This window comes from Limulus polyphemus, unplaced genomic scaffold (assembly GCF_000517525.1).
Source record: "Limulus polyphemus unplaced genomic scaffold, Limulus_polyphemus-2.1.2 Scaffold460, whole genome shotgun sequence".
Lineage (NCBI taxonomy): Eukaryota > Metazoa > Arthropoda > Merostomata > Xiphosura > Limulidae > Limulus > Limulus polyphemus.
The window spans coordinates 539,898-557,890 of NW_013666070.1; the positions used below are offsets into that span (position 1 = coordinate 539,898).

At 31.8% G+C, this 17,993-nt stretch overlaps 1 protein-coding gene across 1 annotated transcript in view; it reads left to right on the plus strand.

The window, feature by feature from the left end:
- The window catches only part of LOC111085547, a 22,596-nt gene extending 10,069 nt beyond the window's left edge, over positions 1-12,527 (plus strand). Inside the window, exons 2-4 of the mRNA XM_022384631.1 lie at positions 9,861-10,066; positions 11,721-11,856; positions 12,384-12,527. Of these exons, the coding sequence (XP_022240339.1) occupies positions 9,861-10,066; positions 11,721-11,856; positions 12,384-12,478 (437 nt within the window). The 3' untranslated portion in view covers positions 12,479-12,527. The remainder of the gene's footprint in view (positions 1-9,860; positions 10,067-11,720; positions 11,857-12,383) is intronic.
- Positions 12,528-17,993: the final 5,466 nt, after the last annotated feature.

Genomic DNA, 17,993 nt, shown 5'->3' on the forward strand with positions numbered 1-17,993 from the left:
AAGTAACTATTAAATTAAATCTGAAGTAACTATTAAATTAAATCTGAAGTAACTATTAAATTAAATCTGAAGTAACTATTAAATTGAATCTGAAGTAACTATTAAATTGAATCTGAAGTAACTATTAAATTAAATCTGAAGTAACTATTAAAATGAATCTGAAGTAACTATTAAATTGAATCTGAAGTAACTATTAAATTAAATCTGAAGTAACTATTAAATTGAATCTGAAGTAACTATTAAATTGAATATTAAGTAACTATTAAATTAAATCTGAAGTAACTATTAAATTAAATCTGAAGTAACTATTAAATTGAATCTGAAGTAACTATTAAATTGAATCTGAAGTAACTATTAAATTAAATCTGAAGTAACTATTAAAATGAATCTGAAGTAACTATTAAATTGAATCTGAAGTAACTATTAAATTAAATCTGAAATAACAATTAAATTTCTCCCATATCGTAAAAAAATAATTAATTATTATACCTATACATAGGTATCACTTACTTGGTTATAAAGGACAGATATTTTTTGTCATTTGTAGTTATATTCAGTACGAATACAAATCAATAACGATACATGCATTGCATAAAACGATTAACATCAGTAAAGTAGAATTTCCAAAAATTCATATATATAATATTGTGGTAACATTATGCGTTTTATATAGATTCTCTTTTAACAAAATATTTGATGAAAACGTTCAAATAAATATGGTTATAAACCTCAGAATAGTATAAGAGTACACTACCGTGCTTAATGTGTTTATTGAGAATAAAAACGGATACTACTGAAGCCTAATGCTAAGAAACATCGCAATTCCAGGTGATTATTTGTCATGATTTATGTGAATGGTAATTAATGATGACTCGCTACTCATGAACGATGTCATAAGTTCGTCAGCATGTACGATGGAGTTCATACACTTTCAAATAAAAATTATGAGACTCGACATTGTGCAATTACAACGAATTACATTTAATAATGTTCAGGAAGGACAACAATGTGCAATTACAACGAAATACATTTAATAATGTTCAGGAAGGACAACAATGTGCAATTACAACGAAATACATTTAATAATGTTCAGGAAGGACAACAATGTGCAATTACAACGAAATACATTTAATAATGTTCAGGAAGGACGACAATGTGCAATTACAACGAAATACATTTAATGATACACAGGGATCACAACAATGTGAAATTACAACGAAATACATTTAATAATGCTCAGAAAGGACAACAATGTGCAATTACAACGAAATACATTTGATAATGTTCAGAAAGGACAACAATGTGCAATTACAGCGAATATATATTTAATAATGTTTAGAAAGGACAACAATGTGCAATTACAACGAAATACATTTAATAATGTTCAGAAAGGACAATCAGATGGATACGGATAAAATATTATTTTGTTGAATAAAAGCTTTAACTAATAGACTTGAAGTTCAATTAATTTTGAAAATTATTTTATTTTAAAAGAGCGAACCATTTTGTTTATTTCTTAAACTTTGTAGACATAAATTATTTTCTTGGAAGATATATTATTACCAAAGTAATCTCTTTTTCATGTTTTATTTTAACTATATTTTTCGTTATTATGGTCATTATGGAAAAGATAAACAAACTTGTTCTAAAGACAAAAAAAGTTAAGTGTTTCAGTTGCAGGATAAGCTGACGGAATTATAGATATTTCTCCTACGATTCGCATAAAACTTATCCTTAAAAACAATGAGTTTATTATTCTATAATGAAATTGTTTAACCCATAGAAAGCGGAAAATATAAATTAATAATTAGGCCCGAATGCAGTAAGCCAAAAATTTATATATGTACATATTTTTGTAGGTATTGATAGTTTGTTTTAACGCAAAGATACACAACAGGCTATCTGCGCTCTTTCAACTACAGAGAGTCGAACTCAGGATATTGGCATTGTAATCCCTAAACTTACCACTGACTCAATGAGGGGGGGGGAGGGGAGACGGCATCCATTGGTAACAATATATTTTAACACATGATAATTTTTTGTTTATTTTAAAAGCTTATAAATTAAACATGTTATACTACCTAGGGTCATCGGCCCTCTATGGTTTCAAGAATGATTGTTGGAAAATCAATAAAATATTTTATCTGTTTACTGATCATTAAACCGGAGAATTTTATTTCGTTATCTGCTGTCTATTGTTGATTTAAATGTGCACCAATACTAACTAATTAATAAGGCCCATAACCACTTATTTAGTAATACAAGCAGAAATACTCGCCCTCCGGAAGGCTATTGGGCCTGCGGCCTTTTCTGGAATTATCTGACAGTTTTACAACAATGTACTCATACTTGACATTCAATAATGCTTACCATCCATGAGAAAAATGGATTTTATTGAAATCTTAGTTTAAAAATGAGCTATCATCAGAGCGTTACATGACAGAGTAGATTTTATTGAAGTATTTCTTTGTAGACACACTGTTATCAATAAAAGTACCTTGCTCTTCTGTTGCAACACTCATGAGAGTTTCACTAAAGAAAAACAAATCATGTTTTTAAGTTTGTTTTTTGATTGTTTCATATTTGAAACTTACTCCTTTTTGTAATCTTTATTGGTTAAATCTGAAACATATCATTTTTGTGGAAATTTCATTTGTTTTATTTATTGCTCAGCTATAAAAATGCTGCCTAGTTATAAAAATATCACCCAGTTATGAATGGTGATGATCGGTGCGGTAGTTTCTGAGATCCGAGTATTCGACATATACATCGACACATGTGACAGTTATGTTTAATATTACTTTCCACAATATAATTCCCAAATTATATCATGATTATTAAATTATATTATTACACTTTTATTGATTAGAAAATAAAATCTCATTTTGACTCATAAGGTTAAATAAGATCAGGTTAATCCAATATAAGAATCCGATCACTAAATTTTCGAAAGTTGAAAGTACTAACAAGCTCTTCAGTTCCAAGGTGTAGAGGCTTCACTGTAAATTAACATACTACTATTATTATTACTTAAAATTGATTCTACATTCTGAGACTTCAAAAGTAGCTCTCATAACACTCGTGATAAGATACACAAGTATTTAAAACTTGTTGATTTGATATTATGCTCCATATTCAACAAATAATAACATATAACCATCTTGGTGTGGTATAGTACACTGTGTAGTCATATCATAGTTTTATGTAATCTGTTGTTGTTATTGGTTGTTTCTGGTAACAATATTGTCAAAATTGGAAAATCACATTTTTGTATACCTTGATGTCGTGGTTTTATTGATATAAGATTATACGTATTTCTAGGACATTAAAATATTAATATTTTGCTTATTTTCAAATTAATATTATCTTTCGATACTTGATGATTTACCATGCTAATTATTAATATTTATTGAATTATCAACGTAAGCCAACAAATCTAACGTTCTAGAGTACCGAGAAGAGAAAATATAAAAAAAAAGTCCTAAAATCAATTTGAACATTAAAATAAATGAAATACTAAGTATCTTTTTTAATCAAGAGTGTGAAATAATAATATTGTATGTTTGAGCAAACGTTAAGAATCTTAGTTTTAAAATAAGATAAAACTTTTGGGTTGCCGGTTTTGAGAGAAAAAAAAAACGCAACACGCATTTCTTCGCAATCAATAGAAAACGAGAAATATGTATTAAAGCGAAAACTAAGTAAAAATGTCATTACGTTGAGTGTTAAAAGATATTGTACAAGGGGCTTGATATAATTATCTGGACTTAAAATCATAGAAAATTAGAAAGTATATGAGAAATATATTTGATGTAGTTCAAAAAAAAGTAAAAAAGTAAAAAGTTCTATTCTATTAGCCGTAAATCGTTTAGAAATTATTTGTGCGAATTATTAGAATCCTTACTTGTAAATTATAGACTTTACAAGTTTTTAAATATGATCTATAATATTAATTTGTTAACCTCATTGAACCTCAATTTAGTGAAGAGTTACGTTTTACTGACTAACAGTTTAACTGAGAAGTATCTAAAAAAACAAATGATGTTTTATTATTAATAAACTATCTTAAGGAGGCAAAAACCTTTCACGGACAATGCTTTTTATATTTAAAAGTGTAAGTAATTATTTATTTTTCATAGCTATATTTAGAACAAATACTTCGAAATTTCTGGAAAATTAACTACTTATTTTGTGCAGTACTGATTAAAATGTCCGGGTCATAAACATTTGTATTAATGATGTAAGTCTTACCAAGGAAATTTCTAAGAAACAAGACTTATCTGCAGTATGAACCCAAGTAGAACGTGTTTATCAACTGTACTTGACCTTCAGTAGTCAGTGTCATGCAAGGTGAGATCTTTTTCTGCAACCTAATTGATACACCAATAATTTTGTTTTAACTTTCACAACTCCAGCGAAACCAATGAGTGACAGAATTTAGGTTTAATAGTTTCGTTTTGAGTTTACTTACTGATTGTAAGTATTATTTTATTACAAGTTAGAGCTTTTACAGTAAGGAATAATGTTTTTAAAACTGGTACGACGTTTCGAACACTGGTGCGATCATTCTTGTGTACTTGAAAATAATTGCACTAGTGATCGAAACGTCGTACCTGTTTTAAAAACATTCTTCCTTACTGTAAAAGCTCTAACTTGTAATAAACGAATTTAGGTTTATCATTATGTCTTTGGACTTACAACGCTAGAATCCGGATTTCGATACCCGTGGTGGGCAGAGCACCGATAGCCCATTGTGTAGCATTGTGTTTAACTACAAACAAATCTGTTCTGTTTAGAGTTAACTAGCCCATTGTGTAGCATTGTGCTTAACTAAAAACAAATCTGTTCTGTTTAGAGTTAAGTAGCCCATTGTGTAGCTAAGCTAGTCAACAAACAAATATGTTCTGCTTAGAGTTAACTAGCCTATTGTGTAGCTTTGCGCTAGTCAACAAACAAATATGTTCTGTTAAGAATTAACTAGCCCATTGTGTAGCTTTGCGCTAGTCAACAAACAAGTCTGTTCTGTTTAGAATTAACTAGCCCATTGTGTAGCTTTGTGCTTAACTACAAACAAATCTGTTCTGTTTAGAATTAACTAGCCCATTGTGTAGCTTTGTGCTTAACTACAAACAAATCTGTTCTGTTTAGAGTTAACTAGCCCATTGTGTAGCTTTGTGCTTAACTACAAACAAATCTGTTCTGTTTAGAGTTAATTTAGTCCATTTAGAAACTCACTCGTTTCCTTTTTCAAATTTAACCATAAAATAATTATAAAGTAAAATTTGTAAGTGCCGAGATGTCATCTGCTGGATATCTAGAGGCACAGTAGTGATTCCAGCCAAAATAGAAGGATGATATAATATTTACCCTGACTCAATATACAGTACCGAACAGTTAGGCAAATCTGGGGTATTGCCACAACTGTTCCTTCTACTGGAATCTAACCAAAAAAACACCTTAGGTATGAAAAAATAGGTTCTGCCAATAACATATTAAGTGTGAGACTTAAAGGAATCAAATCAAAATTGACAGCCAAACTGACAGCTACACTTATAACATTGATAAGAATTTTACAGCAAATAATCGTTCATTAGTTAGCCAGGCCGTGTTTTTTTGTTCAACTTGGGACATGATGGTGGGTAAAACAAAATACGATCGACACGAAATCAAAATACGTTGAAAGATATTAATCCGAACTAGGGTTTGACAAGTGTGACATGTGTATTAAAGTTTTTCATGATATTTTTTTAATGATCAATTCCTCTCCACATCCGCTAGGTTAAAAATGATCACTTAAGGGCGCCTTAGGTCACATTGAAATTGAAAATGAGGGAATGGCGTAGTTGTCTAAGATGCTGCATCCGTGTTGCTAGCTTCCCCTGACAGCTGGGGATTTGATCTCACTTCAGGTGGAATATTATTTTTAATTAATTTTAAAATAATATATCATATTAAAATGTATCGATTCATTATATGGAAAACGAATCTTAATCGAGAACAAGAAAACCACGGCTACGATTGATAGCATATTCAATATTCAGACGATTCGAGACATACATATTCCATCTTCAGCAATGTGTAATACATCAACGATGAAGTCACTTTGTACGTAAAGCTGATTAAGAAACTTTACTCCCAAATTAAGTTATACAATGTTTACAAAACTAATTTCTGGATTCACAGTACATTGCATCACAAAGACATATTCCCTATCGCCCCCCCCCCCAAAAGAAATACCTACGGGTGTGTTATAAGAGTGACGGTCAAATCCGTCTATTCGATTGATCAAGACCACGAATTGGTGGTGGGATATTGATTAGCTGTCTTCCCTCTGGGATGTATTGATTAGCTGTCTCCCCTCTGGGATCTCACTTTAAAATTAGGAATATCACAAATAGCACTCAAGTAACTTTGTGCAAACTTACACAAACATCAGGAAACAACCGTTTTCTACTACGTCCATGGGTTAATATACTTGTGGAGACTACAGGGACATGTGTATTGGACAAATACAACTAATAAATGTGTCTCCCAGGAAACTACACAAGGAAATTTGTTTGTTTGTACTGAAGCAAAAAGTTACACAATAGGCTATCTGTGCTCTGTTCACCGCGGGTATCGAAACACGATTTCTAGCGTCGTAAGTCCGCAGGCATACCACTGTACCACTGGGGAACACGTGAGGAATAGTACAAACATTACATTTCCATACTATTTGTATAAAACCCATCTAAAGAAGAACTGATTATTAAAGAACTTCTGTTGATATCCAGTGAACGCCCTAACTAAAGGAACTGATTATAAAAGAACTTCTGTTGATATCCAGTGAACGCCCTAACTAAACAGTAATTGAGCTCATATCAATTATTAATATTTTAATTCTGATTGTTGTTTTTTCCATACTATTTGTATAAAACTCATCTAAAGAAGAACTGATTATAAAAGAACTTCTGTTGATATCCAGTGAACGCCCTAACTAAACAGTAATTGAGCTATATCAATTATTAATATTTTAATTCTGATTGCTTGTTTTTTTAGTGTCTGTTTGAAATATACATTATGTTACTTATATTCTGCATTATTTCTTTAATGCCCTACCCAGTGGCTCGGCTGTAAATTTGCGGACTTACAACGCTAGAAACAGGGTTTCGATACCCGTGATGGGCAGAGCACACATCGTTCATTGTGTAGCTTTGTGCTTAACAAAAAGCCAAATCATTCTTCTTATATTTCTATATCACCTCGACGTTTCTATTGATAACATTGTATGAATCTTTGATATATTACATATCGCTGAAGAGGAAGTATGTGTATCTCGAAACGTCCGAATATTAAATATATATATATATCTGTTATAGATTAAGGTAAACAATCAAAGAGTGGGAAAATATTGCAGCTTTTTATATATTACATATCGCTGAAGAGGAAGTATGTGTATCTCGAAACGTCCGAATATTAAATACATATATATCTGTTATAGATTAAGGTAAACAATCAAAGAGTGGGAAAATATTGCAGCTTTTTATCATTTATCTTCTTGTTGATATTGCAGCTTTTTATCATTTATCTTCTTGTTCATATTGCAGCTTTTTATCATTTATCTTCTTGTTGATATTGCAGCTTTTTATCATTTATCTTCTTGTTCATATTGCAGCTTTTTATCATTTATCTTCTTGTTCATATTGCAGCTTTTTATCATTTATCTTCTTGTTGATATTGCAGCTTTTTATCATTTATCTTCTTGTTCATATTGCAGCTTTTTATCATTTATTTTCTTGTTCATATTGCAGCTTTTTATCATTTATCTTCTTGTTCTTTTCCAGTATCAGAGTCAGAATGTTTAAATGGACGAACTCAACGTGTTCAGGTTTTAATTAAGATAGCAAGTGAAACTTACTTCAAAATAATAGTTTTCTTAGACCATTTTCGCGGGTTCGAATCCCCGTCACACCAAACATGCTCGCCTTTTCAGCCGTGAGGCGTTATAATGTGACGGTCAATCCCACTATTCGTTGGTAAAAGAGTAGCCCAAGAGTTGGCGGTGGGTGGTGATGACTAGCTAGCTGCCTCCCCTCTAGTCTTACACTGCTAAATTAGTGACGGCTAGCGCAGATAGCCCTCTTGTAGCTTTGCGCGAAATTCAAAAAACGAACAAACTTAGACAATTTCTTTTATCATTTTTAATTTACAGTTTCATAAGATTCATGAAGATTCAATAAGATTCATAAATGTACAAAAGCTACCAGTTTCCATGTACAAAATATCTGAGCAAATAAATTTATGTTTCCTGAAATGCAATAATTACATCTTCTTAATACCGGGCCTGGTGGTTAAGACGCTCGACTCTCCGAACATGATCGCCCTTTTCAGTCTTTGGGTTGTTATAATGTAACGGTCAATCCCACTCCACGATTAGAGTATCTCAAAAGTTGGTAGTGATTGGCATTAAGTAGCTGTCATTTCCTAGTCCATGACTACTAAATTAGTGACGGCTAATGCAGAATGGTCCCTGAGTAGCTTTACACAAAACTGACGAAACAAATAAGCAAACAAACCCTAACACCTGTAAGAGATGTTACTTGTAAAAACAGTAATGTCTGATAAAAACAATTTATTGTACAAACAAGCCAAATTAGAATAAAGGGATTGGACATGTAGTTATTTAAAAGGATAAACAGTGTAAAGAGATAAAGTAAAATTGGGTAACTAGAAAAGATTGGGGAATACTTAATCCCTTTTTTTTATTTCAGGGGCCCGACATAGCCAGGTGGTTAGGGCGCTCGACTCGCAATATGAGAGTCTATGGTTTGAATCACCGTCCCACCTAACATGATCGCCCTTTCAGCCGTGTGGGGAGTTATAATGTGACGGTCAGTCCCACTATTCGTTGGTAAAAGAGTAGCCCAAGCGTTGGCGGTGGGTGGTGATTACTAGCTGCCTTCCCTCTAGTCTTACACTGCTAAATTAGGAACGGCTAGCGCAGATAACCCTCGTGTAGCTATGCGCGAAATTTAGAACAAACACATTTTTATTGCATCTCGAATAAGTAATAACATAAATAAAAAAGGCATATCCTTCTGTAAAAGTTAGCTCTTTTTATGACAAATCTGTGTGCCTGACTCCTTTATTCTAACTAAATTTTTTAATTAGGTTTCTTTGTAAAATATGTAAGTTCATTAAGTGGCTTTTGTTTGGTTTGTTTTGAATTTCGCGCAAAGCTACACGACGGCTAACTGCGCTAGCCTTCCCTAATTTAGCAGTAAAATACTAGAGGGATGACAGCTAGTCATCACCACCCATCGCTAACTTTTGTGTTACTCTTTTACCAACAAATAGAGGGATGGACCGTCACATTATAACGCCCACACAGCTGAAAGGGCGAGTATTTTGGTCATTAAGTAGCTATTTTGTCAGAACCAACACCTCGACGCAGAATATGAAAGTATACGCTTTCATCTAAGATCTTAAGAAAATAAATATAAATAAATCTAATTATGGTTGCAGGGTAACTTATGGCTTCAACAGATCTCACTCTGCGATAAAGTCCAAGGGTAGAACTGGATTAGAATAATCAATCTTCTCTTTCATAACTGTTGAAAATGTGAAATTATCTGCCACTTTGAAAATATATTTATAGACTAAACATATTAGTGGAAAAAAAATGATATTTTTAATATAATTCCCAAACTTCTAAGATACATGTCAAGGTACTTTAAACTCGCAAGTGTGTGAACCATAAAAAAAGCTATTTACAAACAATAAGGTTTGTCTGTTGCACATCTATAATAGCAAACAAACAGACAAAAAAAAAAGAACGTGTATACGTTAAAATTAAAAACGCTTTCACGTTTCACTTTCAGCAACTGAGGGTTTGCGTATTTTGTCTCTCGATGTTCCCAGGAGCGCCAGGTTCGGTGAGAAGGTACGATTAACCTGTAACTACGACCTGGAAAGAGACAGTCTCTATTCAGTGAAGTGGTACAAAGATGACTTAGAGTTTTTTCGATATGTGCCAAAAGACACTCCTCAGCGACAGTTTTTTCCTCTTGATGGTGTAAAGATTGATGTAAGTTATTATTTTCGCACTAAATCTTCAACAGAGCTACAATCAGTATAGCACTGTATAACACACTGTCTGCCTCTGTACTTCATAGTAGCTGTTAAGCTCCAGCCCCAATTGTAAGGTACATTACGATATTCTTAACTGTCAGCACTTTACGTTTTATTTTGCAAGTCATCATTTTGAATGCCAGCCGAAACAGGAAAACGATGAAAGATTTAGCTTTCCAGTTTGGTAATATATTATTACAGTAGTTATATATTACACTTGAATGAAGTTAAAATCGATTTTTATTGTAAAAAATAAGAGACATTTTCTTTTTTTGAAGAATTATATCGCGAAACATTTTATGTCTTAAAAGCGCTTAACGTCATTTCCGACAACGCCGACTCAGTATAAATCGACACAGAAACTACTTCTGAAGAACAAAAAAAAAGTAAGAGCAGTTAGGTTATGTTTTCAAAATATTTATAACAGCTTAAAATGAGTTAGGTTAAACAGTGACTAAAATTATATATTACGAACAATAACTATGATAAAGGTGAACAAAGGTAATTACATAACTTGACGTAGAAAGCGAACAAAGGTAATTACATAACTTGACGTAGAATGCGAACAAAGGTAATTACATAACCTGGCGTAGAATGCGAACAAAGGTAATTACATAACTTGACGTAGAATGCGAACAAAGGTAATTACATAACCTGGCGTAGAATGCGAACAAAGGTAATTACATAACTTGACGTAGAATGCGAACAAAGGGAACTACATAACCTGACGTAGAAGGCGAACAAAGGTAATTACATAACTTGACGTAGAATGCGAATAAAGGCAACTATATAACTTGACGTTGAATGCGAACAAAGATAATTACATAACTTGACGTAGAATACGAACATAGGTAACTACATAACCTGACGTAGAATGCGAACATAGGTAATTACATAACCTGACGTAGAAGGCAAACAAAGGTTACATTTGGATTACTAAGAAAAAGATTAGTTTAAGATTTACAGTATTTCCCATTTTTTATTATTCACACGTCCCAGACTATATAAAGCATGAAAACAATTAAATGTAGTTATTTATTTACTTGTAAACTTATTTAAACCATATTATGCCATTTTCGGATTAGATACGTACGACTTTCCTTACTAAGTAAAGATTCTTCATGCGTCACCTGTGTAAGGATATTAATGCTTTCATAAAATCAATCCTCTTCGACACATGTTAGTTAACAAAGTTAAAGAGCAATTTTAAGACGCATATTATGCTAAGTTAAGTTGCCTTAAAGTCGAAGTTTAAGTTTAGTTGTGTTGTTCTTAATACCACACTAAAGCCTATGTAAACATATTGCAAATTTTATACATTATTAAATATCTAAGAGAAAACGTCCCCCTTAGATTTATATTTATATATATATATATACAAATCTCCTCAATGTTCATCAAAATGAAATAAGGCTCTAATTCAGTTTATAGAACCACTGAACAATATGTAGCACTGTTTTTAGTAACCTCAATATAGTATAATAAACTACACTTATAATTTTAACATTATGTTTAATTACATCATAGAAACTAATAATTAATGAAAAATGCGCATTTACGACATTTCTTAGGTTTAAACATCTTTCTGAGCTATTTCAATTAATCATCAGTTCACTAGGTCAAACCAGCAAACTGTTTACATAGAAGACGTACAAACAGAAACCTCCGGAAGATACAGATGTGAAGTTTCAGCAGACGCTCCATCATTTCGTACCGTTTCGTCGGAAAAAATAATGAAGGTTGAAGGTATGAAATAATTAAAATAGAATGGTTGATTTTTGAAGTTCTTATCAAAATATTTATAGAAAAAAATAGTTATTTCAAATAATATTTTAACTTTTTTTATAGTGTTCATTGACATATGTTGAATCATATTGTGAACTTCTCAAGGGAAAGTCTGCCTGGAAAAGGATTAAGTGTGAAAAACGTTTCGACCGTCTTGTAAGACAACCGGTCAAATTTAATATTTTCCAGACAGTCTGTCTATTCAGAAGTACAGACCGTAGTATTTTCTAGTTACTCAAACTGTTTATGTATTTTTCGAACTTAAATGAAAAAAATAAAATAAAAAAAAACACAAAAGAAAATGTAACGGAAAATAAAGTGACAGTTATACGGATTTTTTTTTCAATGTACTGCGCGAAATAACCAATAGTTCTAAGGTTTTAATTAAGACGCTCATTTCACAAGATATTACAGAAGAAACTTTAGAGATTTATCAAGTTTTAAAGCAAGTTTTCTACCATATTGTACTTATTTTATTTCATTTTTAGATGCCGCAGGGAGTGCACAGGGTCATCAAGGTAATATGAGGATGGCGTTAATCAGCTTTTCGTTGTTGTTATTGTTACAGAAAGTATTCCCTTGACTGAGATAACGGATGTGACCGAATTACGGAGAAAGTCGACGTAACAAAATAAAACTGTTTGTTTTCTAGTGAAGGAGCGTTGGTGGAATCCACAGCATTGGGTTTCGATGACAGGCTTGGATAACTTTGACTGTTATTCAGAGCCTCGTGCATTCTATTGTGATTGTTACTGCAAAAACCTAACATTTTTTTTTCTCCAAAGTTCGTTGCTGTTTTTTTTGTTGTTTTTTTTTTTAAATGAAATATACGGTCTAACTAGCTCTACTTCTAGTTATTGATATCGGTGTTGTTCAGAAGACCAATGTCGTCGTGTAACGTGAACTCAATTTGACGGACAGGAAATTCATTGATTGGGATTAATTTAGAACGATAGCAATGTCGTCGTGTAACGTAAACTCGATTTGACGGACAGGAAATTCATTGATTGGGATTAATTTAGAACGATAGCAATGTCGTCGCATTTTCTTCGCGAGAAAAATTTAAAATAACACATTCTTGATAAATCTCAAAGTATAAAAAAACAATTGACGTAGCTCACAACGCATAAGGATTATTATCATATTTTATGACTCAGCCAGTGAAATTATACACTCATAAGTACAGTTACACACATCACTTTGTTTACCGTGCAACTTGGGGCGTAAAAAGGCTCGATATCTTATACATATAGTAATTGTAAAGGAAATTTTGGAATAAATAAATCCACTTAGACAATGATTTAGCCAAATGCTAATGACTCAATATATGTACGATCTCCCAGCAACAAATACTGATACAAGACTGTTTAGTACTGAGAAGATATATTTATAATATTAATCAAAATATTCAGTAATTATGAAGCAGAGGCATAGACTCTTTGTTGCAATCGTAATTTAATCCTCGTTTTCTGTTCAGCAACATAGGAAAATTAAGTAGGTGCTAATATATTAGTAGTTTTACTTCTTAATTTCAGTCAAACGCCAAATAATGCGTATATACTGACTAGACGTGACGTAAATGTTTATAGATTAATCATATGTGAAAAGCTTCTTTACTGGTCAAGCCCTCTTGTGCTGCCCATTTATCACTACGGTTAATGTTAGAGATATAATTTTTAAAAAATAGTGATATCATAATAACATAAACCATTCCTATTCAGGTTATGACTTATGTAACTGATCATTGTATGAAAGATATATATACGTCTTGAATTTTAATGACATCGTAATTTGTTACTGAGGCTTTAGCCTAACTAGACCGCCTGCAGCAATATCAAGACCATTAGCTTATATTTGTCTAACTGTCGAAGGTCTGTAGTCATCATTCTAAATAAGGCACCATGTTGTAATCCACGAATTTTCCAGATACCTAATATCTATACTCTTTATTATCATTAAATCTGGAATATTTGTGATTGTATATTGGTGGAGTTTATCATACACTTATGATTAATGCGTGTCAAAAATGAGTAAGATAGTGGGTTTTATTAAGTTATTATATCAGGTTAACAATAACTCAGAAAAATATTCGTGTATCTTGTAAATTTGTACTTTCAGAATTACTTTCCAACAAACTAAAAACATTGTTCATGAATGAACAAAGAATAAAAACATAGTATCTGTCTAGTACAGAACTTTTTTAAAATGAAGATTTTCTTTAAGTTGCTGAAAATTACGGATGACAAGTGAAATATTCGTGTTGTTTATTTCAACAAATTCAGGCTTTCAACTATTTCAAAAAATAGCGAATAGATATGGTATCAAGTTTAGAAAGGAGGTTAATAGAAGTGATGTCAAGATCAGAAATGGGATAATAGATGTGATGTCATGTTCAGAAATGGGATAATAGATGTGATGTCATAGTCAGAAAGAAGGATTTAATAGATGTGATGTCCTAGTCAGAAAAAGGGAGAGTAGATGTGATGTCAAGATCAGAAATGGGATAATAGAAGTGATGTCATAGTCAGAAATGGGATAATAGATGTGATGTCATAGTCAGAAAGAGGGATAGTAGATATGATGTCCTAGTCAGAAAGAGGGAGAGTAGATACGATGTCCTAGTCAGAAAGAAGGATTTAATAGATGTGATGTTCTAGTCAAAAAGCTCAAAACGAAACTAAATAGTAGATCCTAATTACTTTTGCAAACACCAAATCATTTAAGTTACTATAATCGCTTTATTCAGTAGATAATTTAATCATTAATATGAACTTGACTTTAAATCTATTCTACCGCTTTCTGAATTGGACATCGCATCTATTAAATCCTTCTTTCTGACTAGGACATCATATCTACTCTCCCTCTTTCTGACTATGACATCACATCTATTAAATCCTTCTTTCTGACTAGGACATCGTATCTACTCTTTTACTAAACTCAAGTTTAATAAAATATATTTTATTACAAGTTATAACTTTCACAGTAAGAAAGATTTGTTTGTTTAATCTACTATTAGTAGCGAAAGAAAACGGCGTCGTTATCATTACCTAAAATTCGGTACGTCAGTATCAAATAAGAAATTATTGATGATTTTAACACTGTCCTTGGACTTGTTTAACATATTTGTTGATTATTTTTTTTCGCATTTAACTGGTATTTAGTCTAAAGAACAAGGTACTTCTATTTCTCGCACCAGTTCATATTACATCGTTATTGTAATCGTGCATAAATTTATTATTTGTTTACATTTTTTTATGGATAATTTACAGTAAATATCTTAATTTTATAAGAAATAACCCCATATTCAGGCATTGATTAATTTTCATTAACGTTAAGTTATATATAATTCTCAAATCTTGTAACAATATGACTGTAAAAATCATTCAACATATTTTATTGTCTATAGATTTTTACATTTATCTTAAATATGACAACATTCAAAGCAACACTCAAAATCTAAATCAATCTAAATAGTGATAATTTGTTGTATTCATGATTGTTCCTAAGCCGTTATTCGACATCTATTGCATGTCGTTAATCGATTTTTGTTGGTTGATATCAGACTGTTCAATATATTATCACGAAATATGCGTATTTGTTAGTTTAGGTCTAAATTGAGATTTTAATCAATTAACAACCATGTAGTGGTCATCACATAAGTCTACGTCACAGTTAGTCGAAATAGTTTCCATTTAAGTGATTCTCAGTATATAGACATCTATGCTACTGGGGTGCTTCTCTAAAAACACTCTACATTCGTGTATCTTATATTAAGTGATGAAGTAAAACAAAATAATTTCTTCAAATGTCTCCAAATTTGTTTGTCATTTCTGTTAATAAATGTTTAATTTTTTTCATGTTATGTAAACATACACTGCTAAACATTCTAGTTATTGAATAAGGTTTTAACACAAGAAGGAAGGCTTAGATTTTTTTTTACTGCAGCTAGCTCCACCATACGGAGAACCGACTGGAACTGAAACTAGACCATTAGGTTACGTTTTAATCACTACTGCTCTTAGATCCCTAGAGTTATTTTTCAATAATGACGGTATAAATTTCTAGAGCTTGTTTAGATCACAACTGGATCTATCCTTTTAGATGGAGTTTCTTCATCATAAGGCAATAACTCTTTTATTTTTTTATACTTTTTGTGAAGAAAATGGACTTATAATGCCTGCTTACAATACTCTGATCAGTTCTAAAGCTCACGCTCTTTCTAATGTGATTGTTCCAAGCTTGAAATATTTCATTTTTATGTCAATACCTTTTTTATTCAATGTTTCAAACGTAACCATCTGTAATGCTCTCAAAGATGTGAAAGAATAAAGTTGATGATCTTCTTGTCCTTTTTTTTTTCTTTTTTTGGCGAAAGATATATTAACAGATGTAGGGAAAAAATCACCAGAACTAATTATGGTAAAATTATGTACTGATTTATCTGTTTAGAATCTTTAAGTTTCTAATGCTAATATGAAATAAATGAAAGGAATTAGTGTTATTTCTTGATAATCACAAAAGACACATTGAGTTATGTATTATATGTCAACCGTAGGGAGTCGGACACCTAGAATCCGGGTTTCGATATCCTTGGGGGTCAGAGTACAGATCGCCCATTGTGTAGCTTTGTGCTTAATTACAAACAAGTAAATAAACAAATGGACTCCGGATTTTAGAATTATAAGTCTTTAAGCCTACAGCTAGAGGATATAAGACTATAAAAGCTTTACAAAGCTTAATAAAAATCACTTTTAAGTAACGAAGCTACAAACAATAAATAATAATTTGCTGAAGTTTTTTTTTTTGTATTAAACTTTGAATAGGAAATTACATATATTTCTAATGGTTAGCGATTTTAGGTTATTCGTATATTCAATCTTACGATTCTGTGTACTCCATTATATAGATAAAACGTTTTCGTTGAAGCAAATATAAATTCTTTCCATGTCTTATACGTGATCGAAGTATATTAATAGAAAATATTATCTAGAATCACATAGAACCTCCTTATGTTGAAATATACCGTTGCATATCAATAAGATCAAATATTAAATCACATATTTCATCTGCAACAAATTAGTCCAAAGGGTGCATTTGGGCGTGGTTTTCGTTGTATCGAAATAAGCCATTCCAATTTTATCAGGTGCTACTACAGTGCGTGTTCGTGACCCGTTTGTATGAAAGGTGTGTTTTACGTTTCTTTGAGAAGTCTTCATAAAATATAATTATTACACTTCTTAATATAGCTAAGTAGCGGGAATGGACACTTTTAATTGGTAAAGTAACAAGACGCACATATCATTTTGAATTACGAAAGCGCTTTTGGTCAAAGTCACATACATTGTATTACTCCTTCAATATTATTCCTTATCTATTACTCCTTCAATATTATTCCTTATCTATTACTCCTTCAATATTATTCCTTATCTATTACTCCTTCAATATTATTCCTTAAGATTTGCTTGCTAAATTGAACTTCATAAAATCGGAGAGGGTAACAGTTTCGGAATACTCGTCATGCGATTATTCTATCTCTTTAAATATATTCACGTTTGACTGATTAGTAATGTTAAAGTATGTTAGCGTGTCTGTCTATGAATACGAGGGTTTTTGGTTTACGTTCCAGTCCAATCCAATCTGACGTGGTAGGTGTTTAGGTGTTAAACCAGGTGTGGTCAGGAATTCGTTCTTCATCTTCGTCCCGTTCTTGGTTTATTTCATGTGTTGCTTCTTGAGTTTTGTTGTTTGTCTTCATTATTTGAGGCCGTGGGTCAATTCCACTATTCGAGTAAAGTAGCCGAAGGGTGGGTGGTGGGTGATGTTGACTGATAACCTTCTTTCTAATGTATCAACAGCTCTAAATTAGGGACGAATAGAGCAGACGACCATTGTGTAGCTTAACGCACATTTATAAAACAAACAAACATACATTTAGTAAAGTGACTCTGTTGCCAAACTGAGCACGGATAACTTATTGGTTAACAATAAACAAATAAACGAATATATTGTTGCCGAAATATTTTATATGCTTTTAAAAACATTCAAAGCACACGAACTTTCTTATATTAAAATAACTAATTTGGTCAGCTGGGTTACGA